The sequence below is a fragment of the Globicephala melas genome, chromosome 14 (assembly GCF_963455315.2).
Source record: "Globicephala melas chromosome 14, mGloMel1.2, whole genome shotgun sequence".
Lineage (NCBI taxonomy): Eukaryota > Metazoa > Chordata > Mammalia > Artiodactyla > Delphinidae > Globicephala > Globicephala melas.
This window is the reverse complement of record NC_083327.1, coordinates 61,823,580-61,841,415: the sequence shown is the minus strand read 5'-3', so window position 1 is coordinate 61,841,415 and position 17,836 is coordinate 61,823,580. Positions and strand designations below refer to the sequence as shown.

Sequence of the window (17,836 nt, the reverse complement as noted above, 5' to 3'; positions counted from 1 at the left end):
ATTCATTATGCTCAGTACCATTTTTTCCATTCCAGAAACATAAGGAGATCTTTTCTGCTCCAGGTATTTTGCACAGGTCAGTTTCTCTAACTGGAATATTCTTCCTCCTATTTTTCCTACTCCTTATCTTTTAGTTCTTCCCTTAAATCTTGTCTCCTCACGAGGACTTTCCTGATGAAGCATCCTCTCTGAAGTAAGTCTCCCTCTCATATTCTCTGCCACTTCCTTACCAGTATCAGACCTTGTATTATGTCTGTTTCCGTGTGTTCTGTCTGTCCCACTTATTAGATTGGCAGCCTCCTGGAGAGCACTGTCAATGTTAGTCTTTGTCACCACTCTGTCCCAAGTACCTGGCTCAGTGTCTGTACACTGCACATACTTCATTTTCGTGTGTTAAATGAATGGATGAATGAATGAATGAATCAATAAGCATGTGGTGAAATCCCACCAATTCTTTAAAAGCTAGGCCTTCCCTCTTTCACCACTGGCACTTCTCCCATGAAGCTATCCTTTTGTTTCCTTTGTTTAGAGAGTTATACCCTATCTCTGCTAGATTTTGAGTTCCAACAGAGAAGAAGCAACGATGTCTTATTCCCATGATATCTGGACGATTATAGGTACTCAATAAATCAGTGGTTCTCAGATTTCAATGTGTGTGCCTGCCCTCACAGATTCTGCCTTAGTAAGTGTGATCTGAAATTCAGTGTGTGTCATGGTTTATTTTTAAAATAAGCAACCCAGGTTATTTTTGTATCACACTTTGAGAAAAAAATGGTACTGCCTGTCAATATCTGTGGTGACTCCTCTACACCAGGCTTAATTTTTAGTTCTCATAAGCAATGAGGGTGAAATTTCAACACCCCAAGAAGTCTGGAGAGCAAAGGGTTATTGTCCCCCTCCCCCAATGTAATATTTCCCCATTTTTGGATATCACCATATTTTTTGAGCCCTCTATGTAGTTTTAGCCCTCTGCTTGTGATGTCAATTGATTTTTTTTTAATTGTATGTGTAGAACTGAGAATTTAGACCTTTTAGGGAACAGACACAGAAATATTTGTCTGCAGTTGTGTAGACAACTGCTTTAAAAGAAGGAGATGCTCTGCTCCTCTTATAGCCTCTCTTAAGGGAGAAATGATTTTTGGTGACGAATCTAATCATAATTCCATTACCACATTTTAAGTAGACTTTCCTCTCTGCTCTTTAGTAGTTACATTAAATAGCCAGCTGGCATAATTTTGGGGCAAAGATTTCTTATGAAAACTTTGAAAGTATTACATATTCCATTTGTTGCAATAATCTTTGTGAGGAAGATGCACGTTAATCTTGGTGGGACTTATGAACAATGGTTACCAGTTGCACTTTGATATTTTAATTATCTTTCAAAATGGAGAAATGAATATTAAGGAACAATACTGTAATAAATAATTCTTGAATAAATAATTTTTGTAATTTTAAATCTTGGGGGAAAACAAAAAACTTTCACATTCTTAGTAGGCAAAAGAGGATAGAAAGAGTGGGGGATGGAAAACCCAGTCAACTTGTGTTCACCAGTAGGAAGTGAAATAGATTAGGCAAGGGGAAACATTTATTTCAATAGTACAAATAGGGAAAACTGCCAGACCATTTGGAAAAATGTCTTCATAAACAGAAACTGACTCTACTCAAAGTATGCAATTGAGGATTCTTGTTTGTGAGCAACAGAAACCAACTCTGGTTAACTCACTCAGAAAAGAAATTTACTGAAAGATATCAGCTAGCTCAAAGTACAATGCACATTTTACCACAACTAAAGAAAAAAAAAAAGGAATGAATGCAAATCCTTGGGAAGGATAGGAACAGAGGAGGCAGCAGAAACGATAGCCAACCCCCTCCCCACTGCCCGCCCCCAGTCTTAATGGAACCTCTGTTGGCCCCATTTCCTCTTTTGCCTGCTTCTCACTACTACTGTTGGGTTAGCAACGTCACTATTCTCAGGGAGTTAGGAGACAGGGACTCCAAATCCCCCCTCAACTTTAATTTCCCCAAATAAGAAAACAGTTCCAATATTGTTCAGCCTAAAAGCACAAACAAAATAAAACAAGCAAAACTAGTAGAATGAGGGAGTTTGCCTTAGTGGTCTAGCCTTCCAACCCCATTTTCATTCCTATCTTCTTTGTCCTTTTCAGACATCACGTCTTTTCCTGTTCTCCCTTTCAATTATCTTAAACAAACCAAAACCAAAACCCTAAGGAAAGAGTTTTATAAATACATTTGTGGTAAATTGTCAATGACTTATAAGTTAAAATTAGTTTACTAATTTATTAGATGTAAAATATTTCAGTATTCCTTTTGTATGCATTTATCTTATTTTTAAGTGACCTTTTATTTACTAATTGCTTTTAATTAATTAGTTTATTTTGGCTGTGTTGGGTTTTAGTTGTGGCATGTAGGATCTTTCGTTGCACTGTGGGATCTTCGCTGTGGTGCGTGGGCTTCTCTATAGTTGCGGAATGGAGGTTTTCTCTCTAGTTGTGGCATAAGGGTTCCAGAGCGCGTGGGTTCTGTAGTTTGAAGCACGCGAGCTCAGTAGTCGTGGTGCAGGGGCTTAGTTGACTGGAGGCATGTGGGATCTTAGTTCCCCTACAGGGATAGAACCTGCATCCACTGCATTGGAAGGCGGATTCTTTACCACAGGACCACCAGGGAAGGCCTGCATTTATCTTATTAATAAGGTTAGTCATTTGTTTACAATTTATATTTCTTCTTGGAACAATTTTCTATTTTTATTCAATGTCTTTTTGTTAAATGGGCTCTTGATTTTCCCCGTATGTTTCTCTCCACATTATTTGTATTTTCAACAGGAAACAAGAGAATGGAACAAAGAATGCAACTGTAATGGTGGAATTTCAGGTTTTGAAAGTAAAAGAAGACAATACAGTGAAGTACATAAAACATGATCTAAATTCAAGATCCTCTAATTTTGGAGGTTGGTAAAAGCAAGTATCTCAAATCAAATGGATTTAATTCAAGGGAAGCCTGGACTGCTTTTTATTGAATTCTTCAGGTATTCAGTAACACCTGTATCTTGGTATAGAACTGATCTTTTTTCTTTTGATTTCGAAATACCTGATATTAATTTGGAATGAAGATTCTGTTATAGAAAATGTATTTGAAGACGCTAAAGCAGAGAGCTGAAACAATTCTCACACCACTAGTGGTTGAGACGTACCTCTAGGTATTTTGAGGTATTTACTATTTACTAAATTTAGAAAGTTTTTATGTTTACTGTAAGTGCAGTAAAATTTACACACACCAGATACAGAGGAATTTTCGGTAGATTTTACTTGAGAGAAGGTGAGTATAAACCAATTTGCAGTCATTATTGTAATGACAAGAATACCGCTAAAGTGTTCCAATGTGTCTTGTCTCCTTTGTTATTACCTCAGGTTATTTGAAAGCACAGTTATACTACCTCACATTGAAAGGTGACTTCATTTTCAATGCATTTGCAATAGAATTGCAGAAAAAGGCTTAAGATAATATCCGAGCTTGCAAAGCATTGCTGTCAGATTTTTGTGTATTTTGAAAAAATGGATAAGGGCTTTTAGCCCTAAGGGGTCCACCCTCCCCCTCCTTTACCTGCAGAATAGTAGAGTTTTGTATTAAGCCATCAATGGTTAGGTTTTCTTTTTTTTCCCTTTTAATATAGTTTATCCATTCAACATATATTTACTGAGCACCTACTAAATGCTTGGGACTTATCAGTGCACCACATAGGCCAAAGATTACTGTTTCCACATTCTGATGGTGGTGATGGGGTGAGGGGCAGGCTGTACAACAAGAGAAAACTGAGAATACATCCCATGAAAATCACGTATTTTTTCCAATTGAGCTGGTATATTGGATTGTGAGGAGAGAACCCCCTAAGTACAGTGTTAAATTCACAACTAGGGTCCAATACTGGACTACATTTAACTGACCGAAGACTGGTTGCTAATTACAACTTTGAAATCCTTTAAGGCAGTTTACGTGCCTAAAGAACAAAGTTCTAACGATTTTAGGCCCAAAGGAAGTAAGTGCAGCAAAGTATTAATAGGAAACGTGCTATATGGCTCCTGCTGAAATTCTATCCAAATCAAATGTGGCTTGCCTATTTATAACCTGATTTATATTTTTGGCAGATTAGACTGTGTTTCTCGGCCGGCACAACTGATCGTTAAGCTTCGTGCTCTGCTTTATTTTCATGCTCATGCCAACGTCCCTAGGTTCCGAAGTGGTAACGCTTCAACCACGTCCGAGAAAAAGCAGCATCCTCTGACGCTAAACAGCCAAGAAGCCTAAGCCGCTTCGGAGCACTGCGGCGTGAACTCCGCTACGCGCGGCAGACTTGGTGTGACGCCACTCAAAAAAGGGACTTAGATCGTGGCCATTTTTCTCCTTTCTAAGTGCGTCTGACATATTTTCTATCAAAGCAAAAGCAGCACTTCCTGGTTTCCAGTTGGCGTCGGAGAACTCGGCGCTTCCTGGCGTAGAGACGCAGTGTGCGAACAGAGCAGCCCCTTGCCTCCGCGTCTTTTCCTCAGTGTGAGATTATCCTTTTGCTTCTGGCCTGGTCTGAGTTGGCGCCACAGAAAGCATGGACCAGACGAACAAAAAGTGGGGGCGACAGAAAAGTCCGGAGGGTTCCCTCAACGCAAGGCAGAGAGGCCAGCGTACCCAACTCTGTGGACCATCGACCTCAGGGCCGAGCGACAAGACCCCGCCCACTGTCTACCGCCACCCTGGCGGAGGCGGCTGCTAAAAGCCGGAAGGCGGGGCCGCCAGATCATCGCGCGAGACCAGCCACGCGACTTCCCAGAAATCCTCGGGAAACATCTTTTTAACGGCCAGGGAGCCGGTTTAGGGCGGAGGGGGTGGGCGGGGCCTGCCCATATATTTAGCGGCACCGGAGGCCACGCCCCAAATCGGAAGTGACGGAGAGGAGCTAGCGCGTCGAAGATACCTCTATGGTTTTCCTCCCGTGCTTGAGTCGGGAAATGGCCGCGGTGTAGTTACGAGGAAGATAAGTCCCGGGAACCGTGCTTCGGCGTGTCAGGTAGGCCTTGCGTTGCATTCAAATCACTCAAAGGGCAGTGTATGTTGAGGAGGAATGAATATTGTTGAACCTTTTGTTGGTAGTGGCGGGTTGGCGGCGACAGGAGAACCCAGGAGACCTTGCGCCGTTATTTATGCGTTTCCCGGTCAGCTTCCCTCAGGTTTTCGAGGCACTACGGCCCGAAAAGGTGGGGGTGGGGTGAGCAGCGAGAACGGTGTGCGCGCGCGCGCGCGCACGCGGCTCCGAGCCTGGCTCGATACCCACAGACCGCGCGGCCTTCTCATGCGCTTGCGCAGATCTCTCTCTTAATCCCTTCCCCCATTTCCTCAGCCCGGACCTCTGCTCGCGCCCGACTGAACGCTCGCCTCGCGCACGCGCGCTTCCTTCTCCCTCCCTTCGCCGCCTACGGCCCCTGAGGCGGCCCGAGGTACAACTTGTGTTCGCTTCTCGCCACCTTTCTTCCCGGCCTTTGGGGCTTTGATAGGATCACTGACGTGCAGCGAAGTGCTTTGGGTAGGTTAGCTAACCCCTTTCCGCGTCGTTTGAACTCCTTTTCCCCGGCTTCACGCTCCCAGTCGGTTTACGCCTTATTTTGGTTACCTCACTTTGTCTTAGGATCCTGTTCCGCTCTTCAGACCCCGGCATCGCCTCCGGGGTTGCGGGAAAATTGTCTTCGGAGCTAATCTAATCGGGCCCCCCGGTAACTCTGCTTTGAAGCGAAAGTGCACTTTTGACTGTAGGAGTTGGTGCCTAATCACGGTTTCCTAGTTTGGGCAGCGGGCCTTAGTCGATGGATCTAAGAACGGCCCCGCCACCCCCGGGCCTAAAGGGCAGTTGTGTAGTACACGCGAAGCCACGTCCTTTTTGCGAGAGTTTCAGCCCCTTGTACCTCGTTAGAAATGTTGTAGCCGTGGTTGGTACAGTTGGTGGTATACATGGAGCGGAGTGGTGAGTTGAGGTTAAGGACTTTGCCCTCATTTTATTTAAGTCCGTAGTTGGCTTTATTTACTTTTAAGGTTTATCTCGTCAGAATCAATTAGCAGTACTGGCAGCTACTTTTCGATGTCAAATTTTTTTTTTTTATAAATCATTTTGAATTGAAAAAACTGAGACTAAAGTTGGAGGCAGATATGACCAGAAATGATGTACAGAGATTAGCTGCTTCAACTTGTATCTTTTTGCAGCAGCGCCTTTAAAATTCTTTTGGTATTAAAAAGCAAAACAAAATTTCTTATCTCTCAATGTGAATTTTCCTTCCGATTGGACTGTAGCTGGGAAGAAGGATTGGGCTGCAGGTCAGACAATAAAGAACCTTTACAGAGGAAAAACCCCTACCAGTTTATTTGCATTATTATGTGATCCTAGCCAATTTAGGGTAGGTAATCGAATCGAAGATTTGTGTGTCTGAAATAACTCACTTTAGGTGAACAACCTAAAGCCTGTTTACTGATGGCAGTTAGCTTTTTTTTTTTTAAATACCACACTTTCACTGATACATTGTGGTAAACATTGAAATCCCTCTTGATTCAGATAATTAAAATGGTGGCAAAGGAAATTTTTTAGGCAGAGCTGATTCTTGACTTGGAAGAACAATAGTATTTTAGTACTTGGAAATAGACCTGTAAAAACTTGTCACTTGGTAGGCTCAGGTCTAGTTGAGTTTATTGAATGACTTAATGTGGGCAGCTAGCTGTACTAGATTAACTATGTGAGTCACGACTTAACAGAAACGAAGAAAGTCTTTTCAGTTCTACATAGAGCTTTGGATTGGGAGTTTCCAGAAGCTACATTCGAAATCATTAGTTGACTACTAGCTGAATTCTCCTGTGTAACTTACAGTGATTTATTAAACAACAAGAAGTAGGTAAGGGAATCAAGAAGTCCAACTTATATCTCTGGGTAGTAAGTGTAAATGTTGTTTATAGTTGTAGGTTAGGAATTTGTTCATTTTTCAACTCCAGTTTCTTAAACAGTGGTCATCAGTATTACGTTGGAGTCTTAAATATTTAATGTTTTATTTGTCCTCAGGGCTGGGAAAGAAACAGTCTACAAACATTAATGCAGTAATAATACAGGCCTACATTTGTGTATTATTTTGGAATTTTCAAACACTTTAATTTTACTTGATCCAGTATTTGTCCTTATACTAGGTGGAGGCCAAAAAAGGTAGAAAACTTTTTAGGGCTACATGAACCAGGGATTGGCACACCCTGGTCTAGAATGAAGGTATTCTTTCTTTTTCTCAGTTCTGTGCGCTTTTTTTTTTTTTTTTTTTTTTTTTTAAAGCAGACTGACAAGGAGCTGGACAAAGAACTAAAAATTTGCAGCTAAACCTATCATTTTTTAAAGCTTTTACTTGTGGAAATTTTCAAGCACAAAGTAGAATAGTGAACTGTTTGTTATCTAGGTTAAATAATTATCAGCATTTACCAATTTTAATATTTGTTTTTTTCTGTTTTTTTAAAATTTTTATTTTATATTGGCATATAGGTGATTAACAGTGTTGTGTTTCAGGTGTACAGCAAAGTGATTCAATTATACATATGCATATACCCATTCTTCAAATTCATTTCTTCTGGAGTGTTTTAAAGCAAAATTACTTTTTTGTAATGCTGGTTAATGCCATATCAAAAATATCAAACTTAAATATAGTAATCATTTGAAGCAGAATTAATAAACTGCAGTTAAGACTGTCACAGACCAGGTTTACCAATAATGATAGTTAACATTTGAATGCATACCATGTGCCAAACTTTAAGTTGCTTACATTTATTAGTTCAGTTTGTTAATTTTAAACCTATGAGTAAGTATCGTAATTAACCTTATTTTATAAATGTGGAAACTGAAGCTGGAAGAGATTAAGGTAATTTGTCCAGTGTTGGACAGCTAGTTAATGGTCAAGCCAGAATTTTGAACCTAGTCAGTTGGAGTAAGAGTCATGGGATATTAATTTTAGGATTATTGAAGATGTGAATAGCAATAATTTGTTTACAAAATCTGGAGCCCAGATTCCCTGAGTATGATCAAATTAAGACAGCTCAAGTATGCTTGATAGGGTAACCTAAAGAATATCTTCTGGAGGAGCTTCAACTTGTGTATTTTGTTGAGCCCAGTTGTCTTTGCTCTTTCCATCACTTGTGTTCTAGCTGATCATTATGTTATTATTATTATTCCATAAACGATATGCTCTGTTAAGATATTTAAGAACTTTATTTATTTTTGGACCTGCTGCCTGGCTTGAGGGATCTCAGTTCCCTGACGAGGGATTGAGCTGGGCCACATCAGTGAAAGCCCAGAATCCTAACCACTAGGCCACCAGGGAACTCTCTTTAAGAACTTTATTTAAAAAAATAAAGCCTGACTCATTCTCTTGTGTTCTTCACTGGTTGGTGAATCATTTGGATAAAGGTGCATGAAGCACTTTATTCTCTATCTCTTTTTACAGTGTGTTAGTAAGTGATCTTGTTTAGAATAGAGGAAAGATTGATTTGACATTTTGAATTATATATGTAGGTTATGGCCACATCAGGCACCTGTCAGGGTATCGGAGAGAGCATAGGAGATCTTGGTCAAGTTCTGGATTAACTTTTTACAGTCTGTGACCATGGGCAGCCTAAAAGGGCAAACAAATCTCCTGTTTTTGCCCCCAAATTTGCACTTCTTCCAGATACTTGAGCCCAAAACTTAGAATTTAGGAGCACCATTGATTTTTCGTTTTCTTTTTTTTGAATTCCCTGTGCTTCATACCACTAACAATCTGTGAGCAAGTACTGTTGACTCTATGTACTTCCAAACCAGATTCTGGATTTGCTTCTTTTTTCTTTCTTTATTGCTACCACTTTATCCAGGCAACCATTATATTGAACTTCAACCTTCTAGTTTGTCTCCAAGTTCTTCTTTCCAAGTTGTTCGTGCTCTACCCAGCAGCCATCTTAAATCATATGGTGTGACTTCCCTGATCAGGCTTTCCAGGGCTTTCCCATTACAGTTAGAATAAAATCTAGACCCTTTACTCTGGCCTACTTACTAGATGCTATTTGATTTGCTCCTTTCCTGTCTCTCCTGTTTTATCTTATACCCTCTCCTTGATCAACCTTCTTACTGGTCTTTTGTCCTGAATTTGCTACATTTGTGTCCTTTGCCTAGAATGCTTTTCTTTTCTTGGGTCTTTGCAATGTTCCTTGTCTTTAGCTTAACTGTTACCTCTTTAAACACGGTTCAAGGACCCACCGTAGTAGTCCTGCTCTTCGCCTCTTGACATATTACTTTTTTGTTTTCTCTCTTCCCCTAGCTTGAACATAAGCTCCAAGAGAGTAGGGAACTTAATGTCTCACTTAAAGTGTTATATTTCCTACACTAGAATAGTTGTGCCTGGCTTGTGATAGGCACCTTTGTTGTAAATTCATATGAATTCTGAAAGCTTAAATTCATCTGAAAGATGGGGTTAAATATGTAGTTTCTAAGATTATGAGGATTAAATCAGGTGATTTTATTTAAAGTCACCTAGCACAGTTCTGGGCACATGGTTGGTAGTTAAATTTGCTGTAATTTGTTGATTTCTGTTCTTCTTTAGTTGTTTTTGGGAGGGCAGGGACCTTTTACAGTTATGTCTCCCATAATATTTAGCACAGTGCTTTGTACATAGATTTCATTAAAAAAAAATGGAGCAGATTACAGTCTTTGTACTATCTTAAATATTAATATATTATTAAATGTTAAATATAATTTACATTATATATTATTAAGTATATTGTGTGACATTTTATATATGATCATTGAGTTCTTGGTATGGATACTTGAGAATGTATTCATAGATTGTGAACAAGAATGTATGTCTCATCTACTAGTCTAACAGCCTACAGCCCCTCCTTCCTCACTGCTATTTCTAGTGTATATTTTCTTGGAACTTCAGAAAATCATCACTTGGAGTAAAGAGAGATTTGGCAGTTGGTTCTTCTCTGGATATATAGAAATTAAAATTAGCCTTTTAGAATTGTTTGGGGGAAGAGTTAGCTAAAATGAGCCTTGTATCACTTCCAGCAGTGAATCAGTAGTATTGGACTTCTAGGTCAGCATAAAGTTTCATAACAACGCACCAATTTAGATGATGAGAGGTTTCCTCTGCCCACTTGGGGGATTTGATATTTTTAAAACTAAACATGCAAGGACTTTAGAAATCTTTTTGTTTCTGTATCCATGACCTTTTGTTTTTGCTAATTTTTATTTTGGTGTATTTCCCTTAATTGCTAAGTTTCTGAAAGCTCAGATCTCTTAATCCCCTCAGCTGTAGGGCCATGGGTATTTAGGGGACATATTCTTGATTTACCAGTTTAATTTTAATTTCTTCTACTTTGTATTTTCATTGTTATTACATTTTTCATTGGATTGATAACTTGGTAAGATTCACAGATTTTCATATTAATGTTTTTTTTTCATTCAAGCTGGTTTATGAATTCCTTGAGTATAGGCATGTACAATGTTAATTGTTTAGTTTCTGCTCCCCTAGTGTTTTTTGACTGTTCTTTGCACATAATTGATAATCACTGAATGTTATTCATTAGGCTAAGTTTTTCAGTAAATACTGAAACTGCTTAATAGTCTGTGCAGAATTTAAATTTATTTGCATAGTAATGGTAAATTAGGAAGAGCATTGGCTTCCAATAGATACTTGTTTCATCTACTGGCTGTTCTTTTATTGGAACATCTGTACATGTATCAAAATGCTTTTAGGGACAAAATTAGAATTACTGTGATGGCTGTTACACGAATTTAAAAAAACAGCTTCAAATGAAACTAAACTGTATGAAAGGAAGTGACCAGGAGAGAATAAGGTAAATAGCAGAGCACTAAAATAAACTCATATTGTACTTAAGTTACGAACTGTAGCGTTATGAATACTAACTATAGATACACGACATGTTTTGATATACCAAGATGGCCACTTATGCCAGCCACTTTGGAATTTTCTGATAGGATGACAGCATAGCTTCTGTTTTCTAAAGCCCAAATTGCTAAAATTAGAATTCAGGTGTTTGAATTAAAGGTGCTTCAGTTTCATAATGCACTGCTTGATTGAAACAAAAAAAGTTAAGTTCCTTTAAGCTTTTGTGGTTAAAAATTTATTTCCTTAATCAGTTTTCCATTCCCTGAAATATTTAGTGCCTTTATTAAGAGTTTTTTATAGCAGTGTTGAGTGTGATGCCTTGTAAACAGTGGATTTTTAATTTACCATAATTCAAATTCATATTTTTTTATCTTTGCTAGGAGTTTGAATTTAGAATTTAATTTCTCAGAACATTCTCTCCAGGAAGAATTTTACAGTATCTCAAAGACTTCACTTGATTGCTTGATCCTGCATAAAACCCAAGGTAAATAATATCCTTTATTCTAGTTTTCAGTTTTGGCTTATTTAAGAAAATGTGACTTCTGAACTCATGATTTAGACTGATTAAAAGTGATGTGGTCTGAAACTCTTGGGGGCTTTCTGGTGGCTTGTATGAAGTAAGCCAGATTTTAAAAGATAGTTTTAAGGAAAAGATTGTCTATCTCTTCTGCTTCTAGGTTGTGTGCCTGCTTCTACTTCTATAAACACATCTGCTTAAAGACTCAGAACACACAAAGTTATTTAAAAATAAAACAAGACAAAATAACTCTGCTTATTTAACTACCTTCCTTTATGCATGCAAGAGGAGGTCTGTAACTTAGCTTTTTTCCCCTTATGTGGGTGTTAAGGTAATTAAAATTGATTGCTTATTATGTGCTAAGCATTGTATTAAGTATATTACATGTATCAACTTGTTTAATCCTCACTATAACTCTGAGGAGAGTACTGTCTTTATGTATTTCCTAAGTTACTTGGAATTAAGAGTGAGAGAAGACAAAGCTGGTATTTGTTTCTTTGAAGATAGATATGTTTTGTTTTAAAATAAATACTTGACACCCCTTGAATTTGTCATTTATGTGGTTTTTTGGTGAGGAAGTATGCAGACATCATTGTCTCCTCTATAATTCAGCTCATCTTAGTACTTTCAAATAGTATTTCATAATACTGAGCAAAGTCTAGGTAGGTCAAATAAGTGCCCTAAAACATTTTGGTAGTAGGAGAAATGGTTTAAATATATGGCAATTGCAGGCTATTAAGAAAGTTTAATGAGTTGTTTTTTATGGAAAAAATTACTTATTTTGTATAAGTTAGTGGAAATTTGGAAATAGTGTAGCAGGAATAAAGTTGGGAGGCATATGTATATGTTTAATTTTGTGAAGAGTAGATCTTATAAATCATTTAGTCCTGTTACTGATTTCTGTGAGGTCTGATTATTGTATTAGATACTAGGTAGTGTTTAGAAAAGTTACAATACTGGTGCCCAAGTTCTCTTTTTCGTGTAGTTCCAAATTATCTCTTTCTTGCAGCAATCTCTTCAGTTTATTCATCTTTTATCCTTTTTCATCTTCTCACCAGAAGGCTACAGGGTGAACCTAGGCATTGTCACATAAGTCCATTTTTATTCTGCAGTCATGACTATTGAAAGCAGAGCCATGGCTCCAGCTGTTCAGACTTAGTGACCTTTATTCTACTAGGAGACTATCCATCACCATTCCAAGCAGTATTGTATACATGGAGTGGTCAATTTAGTCCCATTTCAAGGCCATAAAGCACTTATGATGGCAGTCGGGTAGGTTTATTCTGTATTTTTTAGTATTGCGCCACTTGTACTTTGTTTTTTTCAGGTTCGTTATCTGTAATACTCTGATGTTATTTATCTTTTTTACAGGAGAGGTAGGCATTTGTATTGGGCATGGAATAACATCTAACATGCTGCTGTAGTCTGATATCATTGCTCTTTCTGGCTTCTGCAGCTGCTGCCTTTTTGGATTGAGGCACATAGGTGGGGCAGTCCATAGAAATCTTCTGTTGTGTCTTCACTATACAGTACCTGTCATGTAGGTGAAAATACAGTTTTAGTTAGGGATAATTGACTGTCTTAGTACTCATATGAATAATGATGAGTAATATCCTTTGAGAAACTTACGTCTTGTAAATTCAATTTGTATCCGAAAATAAGTTAAATAATTGAAACATTTTCACTTGTATTGTGATTTTAACCTTTTTCACTCTCTCATTTGACTAGGAGAAAAGAAATGGGTCGCTCCAATTCTAGATCACACTCTTCAAGATCAAAGTCTAGATCACAGTCTAGTTCACGATCAAGATCAAGATCACACTCTAGAAAGAAGAGATACAGGTGAATTACTGTGCTTTTAATTCCTTAAATAATGATAATAATCATATCAGCTAATACTTATGAAGTGCTTACACAGAGTGCTACATTCATTAACATGTTTTATTCTCAAAGAACCCTGTGAATGGATCTATTGTTATCCTTGTTTTAGAGTTAGTTCACTGGGGGTCTTGGAATGTATTTCCTGCAGATAAGCGGGAACTGCTGTAATGTTAAGAGATGAATTGGATAATGTAAGAATTATTTGACAGTAAGCAGTCTTTGCATACTGTTTCTTAGTTTCTCATTTCTGACTCTGAGGTCTCAATAGGTTTATTGTTTAAAAATTATAAACTCTGGTTGTCTTTCTTTAAGTAGTAATACATACTTAACATAGAAAATAGAGACCACAAGTTGAAAATAAAAGTGACCATAATTTCATTATGAATTAATACTTGTTTATGATTTTCCTGTACTATTTTTCTAGGCCTAAGTTTTTATTATGCATGCATTTAGCCAATGGTATTTCACTGGTGAATATTCTTCCATGGCATTACATTTTCTTTTAACACTATCACTTTAAGTGCCTGCATAAAGGTACTGTAATTTGTTAGTGTGTCCTGTTGTTGGTTGTCAATTTTTTCCCCTGTTTTCTGTGCCTTCATTCCTAAGCCCTTTATTTCTCAATATTTACCTTAGAATTGAGATTTTCTTCATTGAAAACAGTAAACTTCTACTTTTGTATAAATGAGGGCTTTTTAAAAAATAATACATTTTTGGCTTTGACACTTTATTTACGTGTTATATTCAACCAGAAGTATTTGGGATGGTAGGATGTAATAGTTTATTTTTCTTGGATTGATATTTATTTCATTTTTAGTTCTAGGTCTCGTTCCAGGACATATTCAAGATCTCGTAGTAGAGATCGCATGTATTCTAGAGATTATCGCCGAGATTACAGAAATAATAGAGGAATGAGACGACCTTATGGGTACAGAGGAAGGGGTAGAGGGTATTATCAAGGAGGAGGAGGTAGATATCATCGAGGTGGATATAGACCTGTTTGGAATAGAAGACACTCCAGGAGTCCTAGACGAGGTCGTTCACGTTCCAGGAGTCCAAAAAGAAGATCCGTTTCTTCTCAAAGATCCCGAAGCAGATCTCGCCGGTCATATAGATCATCTAGGTCTCCAAGATCATCCTCTTCTCGTTCTTCGTCCCCGTATAGCAAGTCTCCTGTCTCTAAAAGACGAGGGTCTCAGGAAAAACAAACCAAAAAAGCTGAAGGGGAGCCCCAAGAAGAGAGTCCTTTGAAAAACAAGTCACAGGAGGAACCGAAAGATACATTTGAACATGACCCATCTGAATCTATTGATGAGTTTAATAAATCATCAGCCACATCTGGTGATATTTGGCCTGGCCTTTCAGCATATGATAATAGTCCCAGATCACCCCATAGTCCTTCACCAATTGCTACACCACCTAGTCAGAGTTCATCTTGCTCTGATGCCCCCATGCTCAGTACAGTACACTCTGCAAAAAACACCCCCTCTCAGCATTCACATTCCATTCAGCATAGTCCTGAAAGGTCTGGGTCTGGTTCTGTTGGAAATGGATCTAGTAGATACAGTCCTTCTCAGAATAGTCCAATTCATCACATCCCTTCACGAAGAAGCCCTGCAAAGACAATCACACCACAGAATGCTCCAAGAGATGAGGCTAGGGGACGTTCCTCATTTTATCCTGATGGTGGGGATCAGGAAACTGCAAAGACAGGAAAATTCTTAAAAAGGTAAGAACTAAGAGAATTTAGATTATAATATTAATACTTCTGATCTTTGAATTCTTTTTGGATTTTAAGGCTAAAAATTGCATTGTGATGTGTATTTAGCTATTTTTACTCCTGACTTCCTTCTTTATAAGATAATTCCAAGTTGGTTTTATTCGTATCTTGTTAACTTTGGAAGTGAAGTATTCTAATAAATGTTTATGAAGCTAATTCATATTCCTCCTTTTCATTTTATCCATTTTTAGTCAGTCCAGAATTGAGAGTATAAATGAGAAATTGAGTAGCATAAAGCATAACTAATGGTTAACATGTTGTAAAAACAGTAAAAACAATATAACTAATGGTTAACATGTTGTAAAAACAGATTAATTTTATAAGTGTTAGCTTATTTTGTACTCTTCACCATTATAAAGTGACCTACATAAATAATGCAATTATATTACATGTTCTTGTGTGGTATTATAAACAGTCCAGCTACCAGTTTTTAACGAATGTGCCTGACTGTAGAAAAGATAATAAATGGTATTTCTTACTCAAGTAAACATTTCAGAGAGATACTTGGTTTGAATTCTAATTTCAAGCATTGCTAAAGGTTACTAAAAAGCTTAATGAAAATGGGTTGCTAAGGTAGTGTGATTGACTTACAAGTGAGGGAATACTGCAAGCATGCTATTTATGATTTAGTGCTATACAATCTAAAATTAATTTTCTTAGTGGACTGATACATAGTTTCTACTTAATGTTGCCAGAAAGCATCATTTTCTACTGCAAAGTATATATGAACTATTTTGTGGTCTAGATAGACTATTAAATATCTAATATTAATTACCTTGAAGTCCACTTTTTTGAACTCTTATTTATATTAGATAAGTGAAATAGTCTGAGATTGAGTATAATCATAAGTAGAATTTTAATAGATAAGTATATTGTTTATTAGTGGTTTTTAGCCTCAGAAATTAAGCTGTGTTGTATGTTCTAGAATCTCTGGAAATTTGGATTTGTTAGTGCAGAATTGTGGACTATAAATAGAACAGGTTTTTGAGATGGCTTTACTTTTTTTAAACTTTAGGAAGTCTAATGTGTAAATTTATTTAAAAACAGTACATAAGCTGTATGGATGCTTTTAATGCTTTTTAAAAGTGGAATCTGAAAAAGCACTTTTCAGTAGGGTTTTTTCCTCTTATTACTGGTCCTGTGATATTGGGAAGCACAATTAAGTATGCAAGTGATCTGCAATGAATGCAATCCAGAGTTACCATCCTCTTCTTTGCTTATTCACAGGTTCACAGATGAAGAGTCTAGAGTATTCCTGCTTGATAGGGGTAATACCAGGGATAAAGAGGCTCCAAAGGAGAAAGGATCAGAGAAAGGGAGGGCAGAGGGAGAATGGGAAGATCAGGAAGCTCTAGATTACTTCAGTGATAAAGAGTCTGGAAAACAAAAGTTTAATGATTCAGAAGGGGATGACACAGAGGAGACAGAGGATTATAGACAGTTCAGGAAGTCAGTTCTTGCAGATCAGGGTAAAAATTTTGCTACTACATCTCACCGGAATACTGAGGAGGAAGGACCCAAGTACAAGTCCAAAGTTTCATTGAAAGGCAATAGAGAAAGTGATGGATTTAGAGAAGAAAAAAATTATAAACTTAAAGAGACTGGATATGTAGTGGAAAGGCCTAGCACTACAAAAGATAAGCACAAGGAAGACGACAAAAATTCTGAAAGAATAACAGTAAAGAAAGAAACTCAGTCACCTGAGCAGGTAAAGTCTGAAAAGCTCAAAGACCTCTTTGATTACAGTCCCCCTCTACACAAGAATCTGGATGCACGAGAAAAGTCTACCTTCAGAGAGGAGAGTCCACTTAGGATCAAAATGATAGCCAGTGATTCTCATCGTCCTGAAGTCAAACTCAAAATGGCACCTGTTCCTCTTGATGATTCTAACAGGTAATCCACACTGATACCTAATAAATAATCTGTGGGTGGTTAGTTAATAATCCAGTTAATTATTTTCTGAATGTACTTACCATTTTCATATTCAAACCAATGGTATATTTTGTTTGTATGTGTCTGTTACCGATATGCTCCAGACCTGCTTCCTTGACTAAAGACAGGCTACTTGCTAGTACACTTGTCCATTCTGTCAAGAAGGAGCAAGAATTCCGATCCATCTTTGACCACATTAAGTTGCCACAAGCCAGCAAAAGCACTTCAGAGTCATTTATTCAACACATTGTGTCCTTGGTTCATCATGTTAAAGGTATGTTTAGTATGTTTCTTACCGTGAATTAAAGTTATCTTGTAAGTAAAAAAATGAACAGCTATGTGTAATGATTAATGCACCCCAGGACTAGCAAGTATATATAGACTATTAAATTTTTGGAAAAATAGCACTACACGAAAGAGCTAACAGTCTGGTTAACATTAAGACCTATTTAGTAAAGTGATTTTTAATATTTAATAAAGTGATTAAAATGCTAAATAGAATTAAAACATACCCTAAAAATCTGTATTATGATAAAACATGACGTAGATTTATACAACGCTAAAAGTCTTTTTGAAATGTACCGTAATACTGTATTTGAAGTGCAGGGTGCTTACAGATTATCTTTGATTGCATGCATGGGACTTGTATTAATGTACTCTTGGCATTGGATTTATAACAAAGTGGGGCAGTATTGTTATTATTAAGAATTTCTTTTTAACTTTTAAAGAAACTTGAAACCAGTGGGGAAAAACAGTATTAATTTCCTG

The 17,836-nt window shown here is 37.5% G+C and overlaps 1 protein-coding gene across 5 annotated transcripts in view; it reads left to right on the top strand.

Moving 5' to 3' along the window:
* Positions 1 to 4,926: 4,926 nt before the first annotated feature.
* Positions 4,927 to 17,836, top strand: part of BCLAF1 (BCL2 associated transcription factor 1) — a 29,636-nt gene continuing 16,726 nt past the window's right edge. For 3 of the 5 annotated variants that reach the window (XR_009558673.1, XM_030853381.2, XM_030853377.2), the window contains exons 1-6: positions 4,927 to 5,074; positions 11,339 to 11,442; positions 13,204 to 13,317; positions 14,174 to 15,085; positions 16,364 to 17,029; positions 17,173 to 17,342. Coding sequence is in view for 4 of the 5 variants with exons in the window: in XM_030853381.2 (XP_030709241.1) it covers positions 13,214 to 13,317; positions 14,174 to 15,085; positions 16,364 to 17,029; positions 17,173 to 17,342 (1,852 nt within the window). In the remaining variant the exon portion in view is untranslated. The remainder of the gene's footprint in view (positions 5,075 to 11,338; positions 11,443 to 13,203; positions 13,318 to 14,173; positions 15,086 to 16,363; positions 17,030 to 17,172; positions 17,343 to 17,836) is intronic. The other 2 variants (XM_030853382.2, XM_030853380.2) reach the window with 1 other exon arrangement.